Below are 20161 nucleotides of genomic sequence, written 5' to 3'. Positions count from 1 at the left end.
ATATATCAACACTTCCTGGGCCGTCCTTCATTTTTGCCAATTTTGCCTTCTAGTGTTTCATTTGATTTTGTTGTGCCCCAGTTTCTTTTTTCTAGTTTGCTCTTCAAGACAAACAGGAGAAGCAAAGAATCCCCCACAGGACATGCCAGGTTTTGCTGGAAGAACATTATCATGCTCTAAATACAGTGATTACTCTTGGAACAATCAGAGAGAGAGGGAGAAATAAGATTAAGAATGGCAGTGGAGTACTAAAGTGACCCCAGATTTATAGTTATCCCTTGGCATAGGGGGTTGTTATGAGAATTTTGCTTATGAAACACATTCTGTAATTAAAATTCTGAAAGCAGTAAGGATGCTAAAGGAATGAAAATCTCTGTTTTTTAACAAGGTCTGTTTTCACATCAAATGGAAATTTTACTGAAAGAAAGATAAATGGCATTAAAGCTTCTTTTTCCAAATATTACTCATAAATATTAGGACTGGTTAAAAGCAGAAAGTCTTTCAAGTGTATTTGTTGAACTTTCCTAAAGTTCAGCTCAGTGGCAGTATTTATAGTGCTTTAAAGTAGATGCAGATACTACAGACCATCTCTGAAAATACACACAGTAATTATAGGGTAGGAGGAGAGAATTTTAAGCAATGTTATTATTTGATCATTCATATGTTATTATGTATGTTGTCAACGGTGTTACGAAGAACTAAGGTTAGACAACATTTAATTCACTGAAAATGTTTGGCTTTGAAGGATGCTGTAATGTTTCTGTAGTACATGGATAGGTATTAACCAACATGGTATAGAAAGCTTAAGCAAATAGAACTCTGCAGTGTTTTGGAGTTCCATTGTGTGTTTTTTCACCTCTCACTGGTCTATTCTATTTTAGTATGTATAGATTAATAGGTATTTTAATAGATAAATGTTCACAGAATCACAGAATGGCCAGGGTTGGAATGGACCTCAAGGATCGTGAATCCCCAGCCCTCTGCCACAGGCAGGGCCACCAATCTCCTCATTTAATGCCAGCCCAGGCTGCCCAGGGCCCCATCCAACCTGGCCTTGAACACCTCCAGGGATGGACGGGGCATCACAGCCTCTCTGGGCAGCTGTTCCACCACCTCACCACTCTCATAGTAAAGATGTTCTCATACTTTTGGTGCTGCAATGTCAAGGCTACAGGTATGGCGTGTGGAAACTGCAATGTAAATTCAATATGTTTAGAATTGAAAAAAATCAGAGTGAATTAAACTTGTAATTGGCAATATGATCGTGATCAAAGAATTACAATAAAACCTTCAGGCAAACATTCTTACTTGATACTCTTCAGTGACAACTTTTTCTTTGTTTTTTTTTAACTGCAAGTGCTGTCAGATTTAAAAAACCTCTGCATTTCATTTAAGGAACACTCGCATAAGTTTCTTTTATTGTTGCCTTCATTCTTTGGCTTCTATTTCAATAAAGCTGTGACTCTCCATGGAGGATACAGAGAAGCTTGTTTTGTTTTCTGTATAAGGAAAAAGCAGAGGTCTCTTCTTATGTGAGATGAAAGCATTTATTGATACTTAGCTAGAACTTCTTCAAACAAGTTGTCCATCAAGTGCTTTCTGCATCGGACTTCTTGTCATTCGAAACAGATCTGCATGATTAAAACCAAATTCTTGCTACTTCCAGTCTTTTCCAGAGAAGAACAGAGTTTGGTTTTCAAATTTCAGTCTGTTGAGCAGAATTTGAGGGCAAATGCATCAATCATCCTCCTTATCTTTCCTAGAAATTCAAATTTTTCTGGTATGCACAAGGGCTGCTCCGTAAGTAATGCCTTGTATTTTATTGTTTTGGCCCACTGTGTCAGACATGGATGTTGGTAATATGGTGATAAAGGTTGAACCTTCCCACCAGTATTCCATTACGTTTTGTTGTCATGCGAAAGATGGCAGCAGAGGGGCAGTCTAACAGAATGGTATCTGATATGGAAGTGCATCTGAAGCAAATGTGTGTCCTTGAATTCGTCCACGTGGAAAAAATGGCACTTTTTGATATTCATTGACACTTGCTGAACGTTTATGGCCACCAAACAGTGTATGTGAGCACAGTGAGACAGTAGGTGGTGTGTTTTGGGAGTGGGCAGCAACTTGAAAGACAAACCAGATTCCACAGGGTCATGCAGCTTTTTAACTTGCTCTGCCAATGAAGTGGTGCTGTTGTGCTCTTTGAATCTGTTGTGGTTTCCATGGAAATAAATGGGAGGCATTACTTTGGGAGCAATCTATGACCTATGTAGTACCACTTGCCAAGTCCTGTCCACCCAGTGAAGATTAGAAAGGTAGTTTGGGGCCACCAAGCACGAGCAAACAGCCAATAGCTTGCTGTGTAGGACTTGTCAGTTATCCAGGTCCAGATATCACTCACATCCTCAGGAGTGTCATGGAAGTAACAGCAGAGCACTGTATATTTAGCTCCCTTTAGAGCTAAAGATAAACTAGCAGTGGGCTTCTCAGGCTTTATGTTGACTTCTAAAATGAATTGAAACACTTTTCTAGCATAGGCTAATAATAAAAGAAGCCAAGTAAAACTGGAAATAGTTTTTGTTTTTCTACTTTTGTTAGTGCTGCATCTTTTATTTATTCATCCAGTTTGAAGTACTTCCAAATAAATACTGCCAGGATCAGTCTCTGTTAAATGCAACTTCAAAACTGAGTTTTGGAGGCTGTACAACCTAGTTCTTATCTAAAGCTTGTTTTTTATAGCTCTTGATGCATGCACAGATTTGTTTAGATAGCTCATGAAAATGAAAGCAAATCCAGAAAGGGCTGTTTGTTCAGTATTACCTCTTCCTGTAAATGCTTCAGAAGTTCAGAACTCATCAATTGAAGCTTTTTTAATTGGAGAGAACTCTTGAACTTTGAGTTCTTTCTCCAGTATTTTAATTCCACGAACACAGTAGAAATGAGGTATGAAGAGATCATTATGAATTGCACAAACCTATTCAATAAGCAAATTACTGAATTATTCACAACTTTTCTGGCTTTCCCCGTATTGGGCAAATAAACTTTTTTTTCCTTTTATTTTTTTTCTTTTTTCCCCCTTACTGTTGGGGAATGGTATATTCCTCTTAGTTACACCTGATAGCTGATATCCCTGGCTTCTTGAGCAGAATGAGTGAACTACTGGCTTGTCTTTTAGTCAAGCTTGTAGTATAATCTCTTTCCCTCGGTTTTACTGTACATGTATGCATGGAAAACTGTACACATACAATTAGAGAAGCTTCTAAACATCAATATACTTGAAATGCACATGCACCATGATGTATTTGGCTAGCAAAATGTGTGAATTTGCAAGTTTACATAACAGCATCTTCATCTGAAACTGAGAGGGAATGACTGCCTTTGACAACCAAGCGTTATGTATGTGCAATATGAATTGATTCAATAATTCCCATCTTCCATGAACAGTAAGAGTTGAGTTGCACCATAATCCCCCTTAAATTCTGTCTTTTCTTTCACAGCCTTCTAAGAAAGCTTTTGATGTAGGGGTCATAGCTGCTTTAGTTTATGCATTCCATTCTTCAGAGTCGGCGGAGCAAAAGAAGATTTGAGCGGGGTGATTCTTCAGAGGGAGGAAGAATAGCAGAAGCTATAAACATGATTGGTTCTGGGGTTCAGCCTTCAAAGAACAAGTAAGACTGCTTAACCAAGACCAGACTTGAGGGCTGAAGAAACTCTGTTTCTAAAACCCTGAAGAGATTAACTCTCAAGTAACAATACATAGTACTTAAAGAAGTGTAGCATCATCTGGTCTTTTGGTTAATTATTTAATTTATCTCATTTCTAACTTTTTCTGAAAGGTAGAAATCCTTACTGTTGGTCAGTAAGATAAAGTAGAAGTTCTGTATTATGAGAAAAGATCAGCAACATCACATACTTAATTTGGTGCCTGAGTTAAAAGTCAGTGTGCAATAGGGAGTTCATTTGTTCATTTACCATGGAGCATGTTTGAAGCATAGAATATCGAAAGATTTTAGTAGCATTTTAGTTTTTTTTCTCTAAAAAGCTTTAAGAGCAATTTAATGGCATTCAGAGCACTAGAGAAAACTAATTAAAGCATTACTTAGATTTTTGCAAATTCTCTGGTCTGAAGCATGCTAGGAACAATCGGATTCTCTACCTGTCTAGTTTACTGATTACATCAACTGACATTAGGCTGAGGTGGTAGTGCTAATGATACATTACATAGCTTAGCAGTAGATGATGCTTAATGTTTCTGACCCCGCTAAGGTGATTAGGAGTGGCACAGCTCTCAAGAAGGAGAACCCATTGTGGCAATATTTACAACGGTTTTGCTTTGGCAGGCTGCCTTTTTTTTCTTGTTGCTTTTTTCTTTTCTTCTTTTTTCAGGTATGGGTGAATCATTTTTAGTGACTAATAAAAAAAAAAAAAATAGCTAGCACTAACACCATGCAGAACTGTTAGAAATGAAGAAATGCTAATAAAAATGATATATACTTTGGGAAGTATTTGGTAGTGTTATTATAAGACTTATCTAGCAGCACTGCCTATAATATAACTATATAAAATAGCAGGTAATGAATTGCTGGAGCAAAATATGTATGAGCAACTACTTAAACATTTTCAGTGTTGAGCATCCAACATCTGAGAACAGAGGATGAGTTCATTAATGAGAAGATAAAGCCAGTTTTAAAAGGGCTACTTTAACCAATAAGTATCATTCTTGGACCATGACTCTCTTTTGTAGCTGTTTGAAGTGTGAAGCTCATCTGCTGGTTACTGGGAATGAAGTATCTTGTGATCTCATTTTCACATGATTTTCTGTTCTGCCTCAGGCACTTTTGTTGTCTTCTACCTGACTTTGTTTGTAGGGTTTGTTCCTTCCCTTTTGTGCTAGCCTTGTCTTCTTGGCAGTAGGCTCGAGCAACAGCATGGTAATGTAGTGATGTGCTTGCTTCAGGCTTCTGGTTATCATTTATGAAACTCAGCAGTATTGTTAATTGCTTTCTATTGTTTGTGTTAACAATTGTTTGCGACCCAGAGTTGTATGTCGGCAGATTTAAGTAGTATGGCATAAGAAATAAGAAAGCATGTATGAATTTAACAACGTAACAATAAGTAGCGTGCATTGGGGTGGCTTAGGCTATGCAGATGCTGGTACCTTGGATATGCTTATCTTGCTATGGAAAAGCTGCCAATTGTCTGCCAAGTAGCTGGAATGAATTTTTAAGATCAACTCCATTGTTTAAGCTTCTTTATTGTCTTTCCCATATGGTTGGGTGTGGGTGAGTTTTTTTTCTTGTTTTGTTTGGCTTTTTGTGTGTGTGTGTGTGAGAGAGACAGTACTGCTTAAGCCCTCCTGCTAGAACCTTATTACACTTATATAGATGTGGACTTAAAGGCATTACTAAAAACAACCATTCTTGGATGACTGTCCACTTTTTTATTTCAGATGAAGAATAATTTCTTAGAGGTGAAATAAGATTTTTTTTTTTAATACAAGTTGTTTGGGTAATGCAAGGAATTTGGTTTATGCAAAATAATGCTGTGGTGAAATTGCACAGTCTAATATTTTGAGAAGCAAGCATTAGCCTACCATTGCTAGGAAATGGTAATTAGAACCATCTGGATTCTTGAAGTCCTTGGCAGTCATGTTTTGAAAGCGATTAATCTAAGCTGAAAGTAATGTAAGTTCCATTTCTAAAATGTTCATCATCTTTTGGTTAATAGTGTTCACCATAATCTGGGTACAAGTACTTTCAAAATGGTGTTTCATCATCCTAACTGGTGTTGTCTAAACGTTATCCTGTATAAAGCATTCTGCATCTTAAACATTTCATCAGCATTTTATTTCTTACTGAGAATTTATGTACTTCTGATTCGTGAGGCCATCAGGCTTTCCTGTAGCACTGCTGCTTTGTGATTATACACTTCTTTTGTGATTGTTTTTCACATGTAGTTTTGAGAGCAAAGAGGGCTCAGTGAGATCAGAAGGCAAGTCACCAACAGAACTTAAAAAAATAAGTCAATGTCAGTACCTGAAATGCTTTCATTATGTTGGGCTTGAATACAATACTTTTCAAAAACTGTTTCCCATTCTTCTAAATAATGAACTGAATGATCTAATGCATAATTGTGCTCTTGTCCTACCTTTATCAGTGTCTTGTCTCATGAACTGCTGTACCTTCTGACAGTGTTTTCAGTAGTCAAAAAACAGTACAATTTTGCAACCTTCTTTACCTTATCGTTTGATTTATCTTCGTTTTCGTACTTTTTGCATTGAATGACAGCTTCTAGCCGGGATGATAGCAGAGCCTGCTTTTCTCTCTGAGTATACTATCTTTGCTTTGGATCCCACCAAGCAACCTAAGCCACAGAGTGACGGTGTGGTGAGTCCTCCCACCCCTCTTAGTGATGCCTTTAGGAGAGGCAGGAGAGTCCTGTACTAGAAGGCAAACCTAGTGTTGCTTGTGGCTTGTTCTCACAATGGCATCTTAACTACCTTGTTGCTAACCCTGCACTAAATTTCACTGAGTTAGTACCTGATAGCTCCTGGCTGGTGTGCTGTATGATGTGAATTTATTGTAACACCTAAATTAACACATTTTCTGTTACATGGGTAACAATACTTTACTCAACTTTTAAGTAATTGTTGCACAAATTTGTACACTTGTTGCTTAGAATTCGATAATGCTATTGAAAGTCTTCCTCTTCATTTTATGTATGTTTGTATTTCAAGATAAATAAATATGATAAACACTGAGATTGCATGTAATTTTTGGACACAGAAACATTTTGCTGCCTACAGTGGAAGGCTCAATGTAACTTACTGTTGATGGCAGTAGGAAATCGTTATACAGAGACAGAGAAATTCAACTGCTTCTAATTGGTAACCTGAATGGTATTACTGTGAGGCTGAATGGACTTTTTTCCTAAATTGTTAGATTTCATTTTAAATATATAGTTGTTTGCCTGGAAATGTTGTTTGCATAATATACAAATTATGCAGATGGCAAAGCCTGGTTGGAAGAGAACAAGACAACTGGAGAGAAAATAGCAGGCACAAGAAGGAAAGTGGCCTTCTAATTTCTGACATATACAGAAACAAAGCTGTGTGATTCTGATTGCTGCCACGGAACTGGGGTGTCCTCCTTCACGTGCTTCAGAGCCATGGCATTCCTGAGTGCACAGCAATTCAAAACATGCTAAAATCGTGGAGTCACATATCATCCTCAATTCGTGATTCCTTACGTTCCTTTTCTGATTTAGCAAGTCCTTTCTTGCTGCTCATCCAGAGGCTGAAAATGAAAAGACACTGAAGGCTGTAACAGGGTGTACACTATGCTGTGATGGGATTGTCTCAAGCTAGAAATGATGAGACTGAAACTGCTAGAAAAGGTGATTTGTGCAAAGTCTTTGTGTGTGCCAGAGTGTTTTTTGCTTGTTATCTCAGAGCACAGCTTCATTACTAGCTCAGGCATGGTGCTCACCAGATTGAGCTTTTTGATGATGGGCAAAATTGATATTCAGACTACTGAAATCTGAAGCTTTGGAATAGTTTTTAGATTTTGTAAGCATTTTTTTTTTCCTTTTTAGTTTCTAGATATTTTGACCACATTCAAGGTCCAGTAATAGTTACTTTAAATTCTGCAGATAAAATTAAGCGTAAACAATCATGGACTGTTTTTCAGTACACTGCAGAATATCCCTTGTACAACTGGATTGTGAAAAGAATGCTCCAAAGTTGCCTTTGCATTCTCTGTATATACTTCAGTGCCAGCAGTCGCCATCTTGTATGTTTACATGCAAAGCTGCGTGCGCTGCAAGTAATTATAATGTGGGAGTTATAGGTAATGTGTTACCAATGAGTGTTTAATAAGCTTACCTGTAAAACTGATTCTATTTTCTGAACCTTTTGACAAGAAGTGCTCTCAGTGTAAGAATTCAGGACGGGGCAGTGAAGAACAGAAAACAGTGATGAAAAGTCTTCAAGGAAGAAGAGTGCTGGTTATTACAGATACAAGAAAACCAAAGATGAGCATGTGGGAAACCTGCATAAACTAAAGATACAGGAAAATGAGCATTTCATCAGCACACACAAACATATAAATAAGTTTTGCTAAGACAGGCTGGTATTTTAGCTGTGTGTGTACAGGTGATGTGTGATCCAAGAGAATGGGCAGCAGGGCGAAGCGGCTGGAACTGTGCTGGCTTTTTTGCTCAGCATTGAGGAGGCTGGCGTAAGCTCTCTGCTAACTGAGCTTTGGGGATTTCCTTACATGAAAAAATACAGTGCAGATATTGTTGGATGTGGAGGTATTTTTTTGGAGAGGAAAGATTGTGGGGAAAAAAATGTATACAAAACCCTTCTTCCTTCCTCCATAATTTACTCAAAATTTTGTGGTGCTTGAGGAAGAGAGGAACACAGAACAGTAGAGTGTTTTTAAATACAGACACTTAAGCTTTAAATTTTTAGGCACATGAAAATATTTATACCCTTAGGAAATAAATAGTAAGATAAATTTGTTTTTGCATTTGTTTTTGCAGTTTGCATTTCAGGAATAAGAATGTAGGGAAGTACAAATATCAAGAGTTCCCTGAGGGTTCCAGTTAAAATTGAGCTCTGGTTTATACCTCTTAATGACGGAAAGCAAACATTTTATTAATAATTGTAAACGTAGCTGTCTTTGGATACAGATACAGTTGTTGTGTTATGTTCTGGGCAATAATGGAAGGCTTCTGTTGGTCAGGAAGCCTGTCATTTCTCTAGAGGTTTTAAGACTCAAAATGCCCACAGTTTTTGCTTCCAGTTTCACCAAACCAACTCTTGAGGCTTACAAGAGGCTTCTAAGCTCTTCAAAGCCTCTTGAATCTATATTTATATATAGCAACCTTTATTCATGCTTACCTTTCACTTTATGGACACTACAGAATGACCCTTTGCCCTAGAGCACAGGCTAGGGCAGTTAGAACTGCAGCAGCTAGGTATGTGAGGGTCCAGGTTCTACATGAAATATAACCAGTGCATTCTTGTGATTTATTCTGATAGCAAATACAGTCCTAAATGTAGGCTCTGCTTCTGTTTACGTAGGCTGAAAGCAAAGATACCAGCACAATGAAGAGGAAAACTTTAAAAGAGGTGGCATTAGTTTCAGTTTTGAGATGGCATTTTTTTAAAGGATCTTAACAGTTGAAAAGGATACTTTTTTTGTATGTGTTTATAAATTTAATGTTATAAATCTAATTACTCTTGCGTTTTAAAATGACTTAAATATTATTAAAGTATCATTATGAAGTAGATGTACAAAACGTTATGAAGTAGATGTACAAACCCTACACAGTTTCCTTTAATTCTACTGATAATAATCAGAATAGGTGGTTTTTGAAAGGTGTAGTTAGTGTGAATTCTTGCTGAAGTATGTCTTTTCTCTCCTGTTTGTCGAGTACTAGACCTGGACTATCACCACTGAAATAAATAATAAATAGATGCTTTATTATAAAGCAGAAAGTAGTTTTTTATTTGGATTACCCTTACTGCTGGCTTTCCAGTTAAGAAATGAGAGAACAGGTAATGCAGCCCAGAGTAAAACCTGGGAATGCTTTAGTTCAAAAACCAGTAAGAGCTCTTAATCCATTAAAACCAAACCCACTATGACAATGTGGTGCTATTAAATGGAGCGCAGATTTTGTTCAAGCCAGACGAAATGCAATTTCCAAATCCAGGCAGACTTGCTGTGTGGCTCATTATTGCTCGTTTCACCTAGTCTGAGTATGTGTGGGTATCTGCTAATTTCTCGAGCTTACTTAGCTGTCTGGATTTCTATCTTCTGTGACATTTCAATAATTTATTGAGTTTGGTCCATATCAAACCATACTGAAGCCCCTTTTTTTTTCTGATGCATTCCTCTGATGCTTGTGCTTCCATGCATATCTGCACATCTTAATTGGAAAGTTACATTGCTCATAACCCTATTCCTTATATTTTGTTCAGTATTTTTCAGTGCTTCTCTTGGAAAAAAATAATATCCAAGAGAGTTTCTAGCTTGTTCTACTACATCACTGTGACCTGACTTCAGCACTAGAAAACTCTCTGAATCTGTTCAGGTTAGGGAGCACCTGAGCACAGGGCATAGGAACAGCAGAACAGACAAAGGACAGAAAGGTCTGAAATCCATAATAAAAATAAAACTATTGTTTTTGTAGAATTTTTTTCCCCTCCTTATTTGGGAGTGCAGAAAAATGTATGTGTCCAGTCTTACACAAGATGTGTTCTCTGAAAGTCTAATATTGGGCTTTCTTGGAGTCTAAAACAGTGTTAGTGTTAATGGTGTATTTGTCCAAGTAACAAGTTTTTGTGTTTTTTTTCCCCTCTTTCTATGCCTTCTTAAGTAGAGGAGGATGATGTGATTTCAGTGTTCCTCACATCAGCTGTAGACACTGATCCCCAGTTCAATTTTTTTTTTCCCCTTGCTGTTACTTTGTCTTTTTCTGATGTTCCTTTGATCTGTGCATAAATGTTACATAAATAATCATTGTGAATAATTTAATTGGAAATGTTGGTGTTTGCGGATGTCTCATACTAATCTATGCACACATAGCTGCTTGGTAGTTCTCTATATTGCAGCAGTATGTTTGGAGTTTAACAAACTAGCTTGTTTGCATGAACATATCGGAATAAACATTTTAAAGTACTAGAAACACAGACAAGAAAAAAGCATGGGTGTCATTTGTAGGAATGATGAAATCTAGTCATTAGTCTATTCCTTCTAACTGTTGTTTTTCCTCCTGCAGCATTTACCTAAGCAAACAGTTCCCAGATCGACTGAAAACGATGGAAGTGAGCCAGCATCCCCTCAGGTACTTATGGGGCTTTTGTTTTGTCTTTCACTGCCATGTTTCATTTGTATTAATTTAGCCAAAGTGCCCAGTGTGCATCTTCATGCTGGAGAAGGGATGAGAAGTACTTTGGCATGTTACTAAGATGGTATTAAGATAGAGTTACTTTCTAGCTGAAGGAAAAGAATTGATAGGCTTAAAAAAAGTCGTCACTAGTAATAAGGTGGAGGTCATTCTTTAATACACCTCAGAAATAGGTCTGGGTTGCTGGAGTGGGATTAGCAGCAATTCCTACTGTGTGCATTCCAGCCTTTGTGTGGGCTACATCGTTTGGTAGTGCTGTAAAGTCACTGCTGTAGCACCAGCAATGCGTATCTCCATAGCATGGGCTCTGCTGTTTTAAAACCTCACAAGGATTTGTGTTGCACAAATCAGTAATTGCATTTTGTGTAAAAATCTTAAAACCATTTAAAATGAAAAAGAATCTTCAAGATCCCGTTAGAACTGTTGTACAAGGACTTTTACAATGAGTTTATTTTCTCAATCGTAGGAAAAGGTTTTGGTATCTTTGCGATAAATGCAAACTTCTGTTTAATACATCAAGAAGTGAGTCACATTTATATGTTTTAATTTGAGATAAAAAGTAAATGCAGCTATTTGTTTTAGTTACGTATTCACTTTCTGATGGGCTTGCACAGTAATATATGCTTCCAGGAGAGTAAATCAGAGCTGCAGTGTACTGAATTTAGTTGTTCTCTGAAACTGCCCACACCTGGTAGTTTGCACGGCTGTTTTTTCCACACAAGGAGGTGACTGCTAAGGGAATGGTAGAGATGGTGTCATCTCTAAGGTGCTCTGTTGGGTGACAGTGGTTCCTTGACCTTACTCAGGTCTCTGTTTCCTCAGCCTTACTGTTTTTGTCTGCCTAAAAGCAGTGCAGAAGTAACTTCTTGTTTGGGTTTTCGCAGCCAAGTGATGCTCAGTCATTCACCCAGCGTCTTCAGCTCCGAGTTCCCTCCATGGAGTCACTGTTTCGAAGCCCAGTGAAAGAGTCCCTGTTCCGCTCTTCTTCTAAAGAGTCCCTGGTACGAACGTCCTCCAGAGATTCTCTGAATCGGCTGGATGTGGATGCAGCTGGTCCCACCTTTGACCCACCTTCTGACATTGAAAGTGAGACCGAGGAGGTTTCAGGAAATGCAGACAGCCTCAGCAGGGAGCAGCTGCTGCAGCGACTGCGCCGAATGGAGCGCAGCTTGGGCAACTACAGAGGGAAATACGCTGAGGTAAGCGATGGCACTGAAGAGAGAGGAAGGAAAAAGTAGGACTGGTATACACAGTAGTGAGTCATCATTTTTTCTCTGCAGTTTTCCTCAGCTTGGAACAAATGCTGTTGTAGATAGCATGGACTTTCAGTGATGATACTAAATCTGGTTATGTTTGGCCTAGGCGAGCCAAAAGTTTTGCTGGTAGCACGATGTGGAAATACTTCTCACAGAATCACAAAAGAGCTGAGGTAGGGAGGAATCTGAGTCCATCTGGTCCAATCCCTGCTCAAATAGGGCCACCCAAAGCATGTCCAGGTGGCTTTTGGAGTTCTCCTTGGTTGAGTCTCCACAGCCCCCCAGGCACCTTGGGCCAGTGGTCTGTCAGTTGCAAAGCACAGAAGTGCTTCCTGGTATTCAGAGGTAACCTGGCAGGACAAGGGGAAGTGGTTTTAAGTTGAGGGAGGGAAGATTTAGGTTGGATGTCAGGGGGAAGTTCTTTGCTGTGAGAGTGGTGAGGTGCTGGAACAGCTGTCCAGAGTGGCTGTGGATGTACCATCCCTAGAGGTGTTCAAGGGCAGATTGGATGGGGCCCTGGGCAGCCTGGTCTAGTGTTAAATGGAGGTTGGTGGTCCTGCATGTGGCAGGGGGGTTGGAGGTTCATGATCCTTGAGGTCCCTTCCAACCCTGGCCATTCTGTGATTCTAGTGTTCCAGTTTGTTCCCATTGCTTCTTGTCTGGAAAGAGCCTGGCTCCGTCTTTGCCCTCCCTTCAGGAATTTATGGACATTGGCAAGAGCCTCCTGTGCTTCAAGCTGAACAATCTCAGCCTCTTCTTGTTGAAGAGGTGCTCTGATCCCTCCATTATCTTGGCGGCAGCCTTCCCTTGGACCCTTTGTAGTATGTCCGGGTCTCTCTTGTGCTGGGAGGCCCCAAACTGGAACACTTAGTAGTACTTCAATTGTGGCCTCACCAATCCTAAGTGGACAAATCACCTCTCTTGACCTGTTGGCAGTGCATTGCCTGATGCAGCCAAGACTGCTATTAGCCTTCTAAGCAGCAAGGGCACGTTGCTGACTCGCATTCAGTTTTGTAGCCACCAGGACCCATAGGTCCTTCTCTGCAGAGCTGCTTCCCAGCTGGGCCCTTGGAGTTATTCCTTCCCAGGTGGAGGGCTTTGGTGTTTCCTTGTGGAACTTCATGAGATTCTTGTCAGCCAGCCTCTCCAGCCTGTTCAAGTTTCTCCCTTTTCATCTCTTGTTTGTAACTAATTACTTGCTGTTGGGAACAGAGTTGAGCGTCACTCTGTGTGTTTTCCTCAGCTATATACCCAGATACAGGTCCAGGAAGTTTTCTGGTGAAAGTGTGTACCTGGGCTGGTATTGTGTAGTGCTGAGCATGGCTAACTTGTCATACTTTGCTTCTGTAGCTGTACAGCTACACTGAGTGCTTCACTCTGTGCATTTATCGTAGACAGACACTTTGTTTTCAGTCATTAAGTTCTGTTCACCATAACTTCTAGGTATACCACTTCTAAGTTTTTGTTGTTCTGTGTGTTTCTGTGTGGATTTTTGGCTATCAGTGCCAAAATGCATGCAAACTAAGAGATATACAGCAAATACCGTGTTTAACATATATCTTAAAAATTAGCTGTGTTTCATTAATTCATTCGTTATCATCTCCCATTCTTTTTTCATAGTCTTCCAGTTAGTATAATAAGGTTATATTTTCTAAAGGTTTAGGTAAAAAAGTGTTGTTAAAATGAGAATTCTCCAAATTGTAGATTTGGTTTTGTGTTTTTAGTGCAGTCTGTCCAGCAAGTCCTCTCTATCAAAAAGATATCTCTATCAAAAAGATAGTTTTTGTGTGAGAGAGTTTCTCCAGATCTTTGGATTCCATTTAAAGACGTGTTGGAGTTTGGAAGAAAGGCATTGGACATATATGAGAATTTTAAGATTTAAAATTCTTTCTCATTGGTGGTAGAGCCCAGAGTTGGCATCTCAAGAATATAGTTTTTGTTTTCTTCTAAGTATGAAGTAACTATGACTCAAATTTAACAGTAGCTTTGAATTCTGAAAAGTTCTAATTTATTTTAAATTACATTCTGAAGATGTTAATTGACTTACAGATTTCTGGTTTTGATGTTTTGCATTGGTTTTCCCATAGTTTTTCAGTAGTTGGAAGAGTGCATTCTAATTCCAAGTGCCATTATGCTACTTCAGCTTCGGACAGCTTAGGCAATTGTGATCAGATTTTTAATTAAACTAAATTGTGCAGTTACTCATGAAGTCCTTTTGTCAGCTTACAATGAAAAATGTTGTTCATTTCCAGTCTGTCTGCTCGTGTATGTGCAAAGCACTTGGGATGAGAGCGTTCACTGTTACACAAACCTTTTTCTCCTGGAGTTGAAAGTGTACTTTATAAAGTAAAATCATTTTTAAATTTAAATTTAAGTTTAAAAATGTACATCCCTGTGGAGGCAGTTCTCTGGGGTATGACTTTCTGATGTAGTTTTTTGACCACCTGTACTTAAGCTTGGGAGTCCTTAGGATTATTTTCAGTGAAGGGAGTGCTGTGCTTGAGTGGTGAGTAATCTATTTGTTTTGATACATAGACTTTATTTAAGTTATTTTATAAGTGGAAAAAATGAACATTGCAGAAGACAATTGTTTTCATACATTTCTGTCAAGAGAGTTTTCCAAGTAAAGTAAGGAATTTGAGAATGCATACAGTGATACAACTAAGCAAATTATTGTGATATCTCTAAGTGGATGCATTATCATCATTATTACTGATTTCTGTGTTTTAGCTGGTGTCTGCTTATCAAGTTATCCAACGAGAGAAGAAGAAGCTACAGGTAAGCATTGCTATCTTCTGAATCTTGAAATATATGGAGCAACTGCACCACAGTGTCCTTTGTTTGTATTCATTTATGTGTACTTCTACATGTTTACATACACTGGAGTGTTTTATTTATAAATACAATAAACAGAAGACTGTCTTTTTGCTCGGTGCCCTTAGAAATCTCAGCTAATACTGGTTTGTGCAAATAACTGAAGCTGTTGTACTTCTGCCTTTTTGAATGGATCAACTGCATTCATGTGATGGATTGCCAACTCACATTTGGCAGTTCGTTACAATACTTACACGTCAAATTTGACTTGAAAGAAAAATAAATATAAACACAAATTCTTCTGTTGATACACAATTCTATCAATTTATTTATACTTTGCACCTGCAGTTACATTTAATATGGTTTATTCCTTTTTAAGGGCATTCTGAGTCAAAGTCAGGATAAAGCACTTCGCAGAATTGCAGAACTGAGAGAGGTAAATTCCTTTATTGGTTGAATGTTTGCTTTCCTCCATACGTGCAGAGGATCTTTCTCTGTGCCTGGTTTTTGATTTTAAATTCAATTTGGAAAATATTTCCTATTGCACAGCAGGGTTTTTAACTGCTTGCTTTTATTGCCTAACATGGGGCTATTTCTCTTGTTTATCTCCCATTCAGCTGATTATTGTCACAGTCTAAGGCAGAGCAGTTTGTAGCACCAACTGAATTGCTTTTCTGTTCATTGTGAAGCTGGTGGAAATGCATGTGGTTATTGCAGTGTTGTTGGGGCTGGCATTAGATGTGGCTCTGCAACTTCTAGCTTTTTTAGTATTAAGAAATAATTATACTAGGTAAATATAAATAACAGGCTCTTTATATAAGGGTTTTCATGGCTGTTGAGTTCACTGGTTTCTTTTTTTGTTGTTGTTTTGCTTTACTTAGCTTTTTTTGGATAGAAATAATTCTAAAACTACCCACAGCCTTTCAGACAAATTGACTAGTCAGTGTTTCTTTCCAGTTTGCTACAAATGTAGAAATGTATCCCATGCCAAGTGTGTAGCTGTATGCCCCAGGAGATTTAATTTTCCTGTGTATTGGTGCTTTGTAAAGTTTGAGAGGTTTATATATGTCAGAATTAAAGTGTTTCCATTAGGAAAAGGGTTGCGTGTTTGCATACTGAACTTTTAGCATGTTTTGACAAAGTTGTTTGATTAGAAATAGATGTAATTGTGTGTTTATGTTTAAAAAGAAATATAAAATATATATACTATGTAATTTATTTATCCTAAAAGTATTACAGATGTAAAGATTCTTAAAATCTAAGATTTAAATTCTTTATTAATATAAAATATTCCAAATCAATTCTTTAGCATTCTGAAAGCCCAAATATTAGAACGTGTAGTGAAACAGTCTTAAAACTTAATGTACAAATAAAATGGAAAGATTCCACTGTGGAAACTGAAGTGTTACAGAGTTCATCGTTCATTGACGTAGCCACTTATTATCAGCATTTAATTAAAAAACAAAACCAAAAGGGCTGTCCTTCATCGTACAGTCTGTTCTTCCTGTAAGTGTTTTGGAGTAGACAAGTTTCTTCTGAGGAGGCCATGTAAGAGCAAATGAAGTTTTGCTTGTTATGAGCTGATGGTGCAAAAAGCCCTTGCATGTAAATATTTATTCTGCTTTAGGTTTTGCACTGGGATTTTCCTGTTAAAAATAATCCCTCAACAGTTCTTGGTGTCTCAGCTCTCAGACAAGGATCAGAAAGGGCTTTTGAATGCAGAGGTGTATTGCAGTGCTGGATTCAGAACATTTTGTTGGCTTTTTGCTGTGGAAGGAATTGCCTCTGGAGCACAGGAGGAAGATGTGATCACTACCTGTTGACAGCTAGAGGCAGCATATGGATCGAAAGTGGATGTGGTTTGTTGAAAGGGAAGGGGAGCAGCTTTATTTGAAGCTGCTTTGCAGTACTGTCCTTTTGGCTTGGTCAGTGCTCACCACTGCGGGTCTCGTAGTTGGTGTTTACTGGTTGGGGAAGGGATAGATAGCAGGAGACCATAAAAGTGAGACTGGGAGTTGAGTGAAAGCAAAGCAGGCAGCACTGTGTGCCTTGCATTTTGTCTCATTTGCTTTTTCATCCTTTCTTTATGCTTTCTGTGCTGCAGCTAAGCCTGGCTGACGGCCTTATTTACAGATAGGCATATTTACAGGCAGTGCTTGCTTTTACACAAGCAGCACCCTTGCAGAGTAATGGTGATAGAACTGTTGGCTTTCTGGGGTAAATCTTCCTAGTGAAGGTGCGTGTGGATTAGGAAATAAAAAAACACATGTAAATAAAGTGATTTGCAGTGCGTGAATGAAACCTGTATGGTTCTGGTTCTCTCAACAGGAAGTTGAATGCAAATGTAAATACACCAATTGTCATAACAACTAATTATTTAAATAATAATCAAAAAATAGACAAACTTTAAAAGCAATCAGACACTGCCTCGAAGTATTTTATAGTGTAAATATAGATATTTATAGTGTAAAATAGTGTAGATATTGCTTTCATATTTAGGTTACATCTACAAGTTTCTAAAGCTGTTCAGCCAAATGAATTCAAGTACCAAGTAAAGCCACTCTGAAGTTTTTTGGCATCCTCTGTCTCATTTGAGACACATTCAAGATTAAAAAAAAAAACAAAACTAAAGAACCCCTATTACTTTCTGTTGTTATAAATGGCATGTGTCATATTCCAATTCTAGTGTATTGAATGAGCATAAGGGAAATTTGCATTTCTGCTGTTTGTGTTGATTTAATCTGGTGCCTAAATGCAGAGTCTGGTTTACCAAAGTGCAGTTTGTAGATCCTAGGAGAAATGTGTCTGTGGAAAACAGTTTTTAGGAACAGGCTTGAAGGGATCCTACCACAAACTGGAAGAGAGGATCCTTGATAATTCTACATCAAATCCTAATCTCTTATTTAGGTGCTGGTATTCCTGTTATGTTGCTTAGTAAAAGAAATGGATGCTTTGTGGTTTTGTTCTGAAGTTCCAGTTGCAATGACATATTTTTTGCTGCTTCATAATATAGAGAGAAGCTCTTTAAATTCGTGTTTCAGTTTTCATTTGAAGTGTGTTTCTTTATGGTTCTCAGGAGCTCCAGATGGATCAACAAGCTAAGAAACATCTCCAGGAAGAATTTGATGCTTCCTTAGAAGAAAAGGATCAGCTTATTAGTGTTCTGCAAACTCAGGTAGAACACCATCACCAAGAGATGTTTTTAAGAACTGTTTTTTTCCAGGCACTTTTTATGAATTTCCTGTATTGAGTGTCCATGTTTTATTATAAATGCTGTTGTGTTTTAAGGCTTGAGAGTCTATGATTCCCTAGAAATTAAATAGATACCTTTAGAATACCTTTGGAAAATCTTGTTCTTGTTAAACAGAGATGTTTGATCTGCATTTAAATACCTTAGCAATGTCTTTGTTATCAAGAACATAACATTAGCAGATATTTGAGCTAAAAATGCTTTTGTAAAATACATGGATTTTCCTTCATTGATCTTTGTTGTTTCTCCACTTCTAAACATACTATTTTTGTTGCTTGGAAACATAATTGTGATTTTTTAAAATGCTAAAAATAATCAGACAGATTCTTCCTTTCTCTGCTTGAGAACAGTTTTCTTAACTTTCTCTTGTTCTGCAAATGAAAACATGGTCATCTTAGATTCCTTACCTTTTAACAAAAAGAACATTTTGTTTAGGTATCGTTGCTGAAGCAGAGGTTACAGAATGGTCAGATAGGCATTGAATTACCTGATCCAAATAACCAGTCTGAACCACAAGTTCAAAGTCAAACAAAAGAAATCAATGCAGAAAATATTGTGGAACCAGGAAGCGATGGTAGGTATTGGGGCTTTTTTTAAGAGATCTTGGTTTTGGGGGGAATAAACCTGCTGTTATTTATGATGGAGTAAAGGAACTTAAGGCACAACATATTTGGGCTGATCTTTTTTAAGTGTTCCTCTATATGGAGATATGAGAGCCATAGAAATCCCAGTGTTGTTTAGATTTGGTTATTGATTGTGGGATAATATGTTGCTGTATACCATGAAGTACTATGTGATTTCATAGAAGTTAGGATTCAGATAGAGATAAACATGCATCTTGAAATGGTCTTTGTTGAGGATCTGCCATGATTTTTCTGTTTAGGTAACTTGTGGTGTTAGAGCGAAGATTTTCTTACCCAGTGTCACGTCTTTGCTAAGAATATGCTGCTTAGGAAGTAACATATGCATTTAGTCCCCTGGAATCAGAGTTCAGGATGTTTCCTGTGCTCAGATCTGCTTTGGGATTGTGGAGTGTAAGACCCTATGGTCATGAAATGAGTGGCTGAGAATGTGTCTGATCCTATTTCCAGAGCACCAAGACAGAGCATAAGATATTACCCATATCCAGTGAAGAGAGTAGCTTTTCTAGCTATGAGAAGCCATTCATATAGAGAAGAGCATAGCTTAGAGAGATGCTGAACTTGACCTTTTTCCTGCCTGTGCAATATCGCCAACCTTGCTGTACTAGAATTAATGTCATACACAACACTGTGAAAACAGGGGCCTGTTTGCTTGGCACTTTAGGGATGTGATTTGCTCTGCATTTTGGGATTTGCAGATTAATTTGGAGTTGAAGAATGCATTTGCCATCTTGTGTACGTGTGTGCATGATTTCTGGCTGGACCTGGAATACATTTAAAGTAGTCAGTAAGAAGTTTTGCAAAGTTTGCACAGCTTTTTTTATTTTAAAGAGCTGTGAGTCACCCACCGTGTGAATTAGGAAAGTAGATCTGCATTTTGGAAAAAGTGTGCACGTGGTAATGTTGGTATATTGTCTGTAGAGGGTAATGAAGATTCTGTTAAAACACTGGAAACTCTTAATCAGAGGGTGAAGCGCCAAGAGAACTTGCTGCAGCGCTGCAAGGAGATGATTCGGTCACACAAGGAGCGCTGTGCCCAGCTAAGCAATGAGAAGGAGGCACTGCAGGAGCAGCTGGAAGAGAGACTTCAGGAGCTAGAGAAAATGAAGGTAAAACGCTCTTGGTTTTATGCGTAGCTACAAGAACGGTGTAAGAATTCCAGAACTTGCAGAATTTATTCAGAGGGCACAAATGCTGTGTTGCTAAGATCATCTTGTAAGCCAAGATGCAAGAAGGGGAGCAGATGTTAGGCATGTTTCCTGCCCATTTTACTGTCAGAGCTC

The 20161-nt window shown here is 38.2% G+C and overlaps 1 protein-coding gene across 4 annotated transcripts in view; it reads left to right on the top strand.

Moving 5' to 3' along the window:
• GOLGA4 (golgin A4) overlaps nt 1-20161 on the top strand; it is a 58860-nt gene that overhangs the window by 5679 nt on the left and 33020 nt on the right. For 2 of the 4 annotated variants that reach the window (XM_048950751.1, XM_048950750.1), the window contains exons 3-10: nt 6288-6386; nt 10789-10854; nt 11802-12116; nt 14904-14951; nt 15367-15423; nt 18064-18162; nt 18673-18811; nt 19800-19987. In XM_048950751.1, coding sequence (XP_048806708.1) covers nt 6288-6386; nt 10789-10854; nt 11802-12116; nt 14904-14951; nt 15367-15423; nt 18064-18162; nt 18673-18811; nt 19800-19987 — 1011 coding nt within the window. Of the gene's footprint in view, nt 1-6287; nt 6387-10788; nt 10855-11801; nt 12117-14903; nt 14952-15366; nt 15424-18063; nt 18163-18672; nt 18812-19799; nt 19988-20161 lie in introns of those variants that run through there. The other 2 variants (XM_048950752.1, XM_048950753.1) reach the window with 2 other exon arrangements.

Source organism: Lagopus muta, chromosome 7 (assembly GCF_023343835.1).
Source record: "Lagopus muta isolate bLagMut1 chromosome 7, bLagMut1 primary, whole genome shotgun sequence".
NCBI classification, from domain to species: Eukaryota; Metazoa; Chordata; class Aves; order Galliformes; family Phasianidae; genus Lagopus; species Lagopus muta.
The sequence above is the reverse complement of the archived record's forward strand: the minus strand, read 5'-3'. Positions and strand labels throughout refer to the sequence as shown.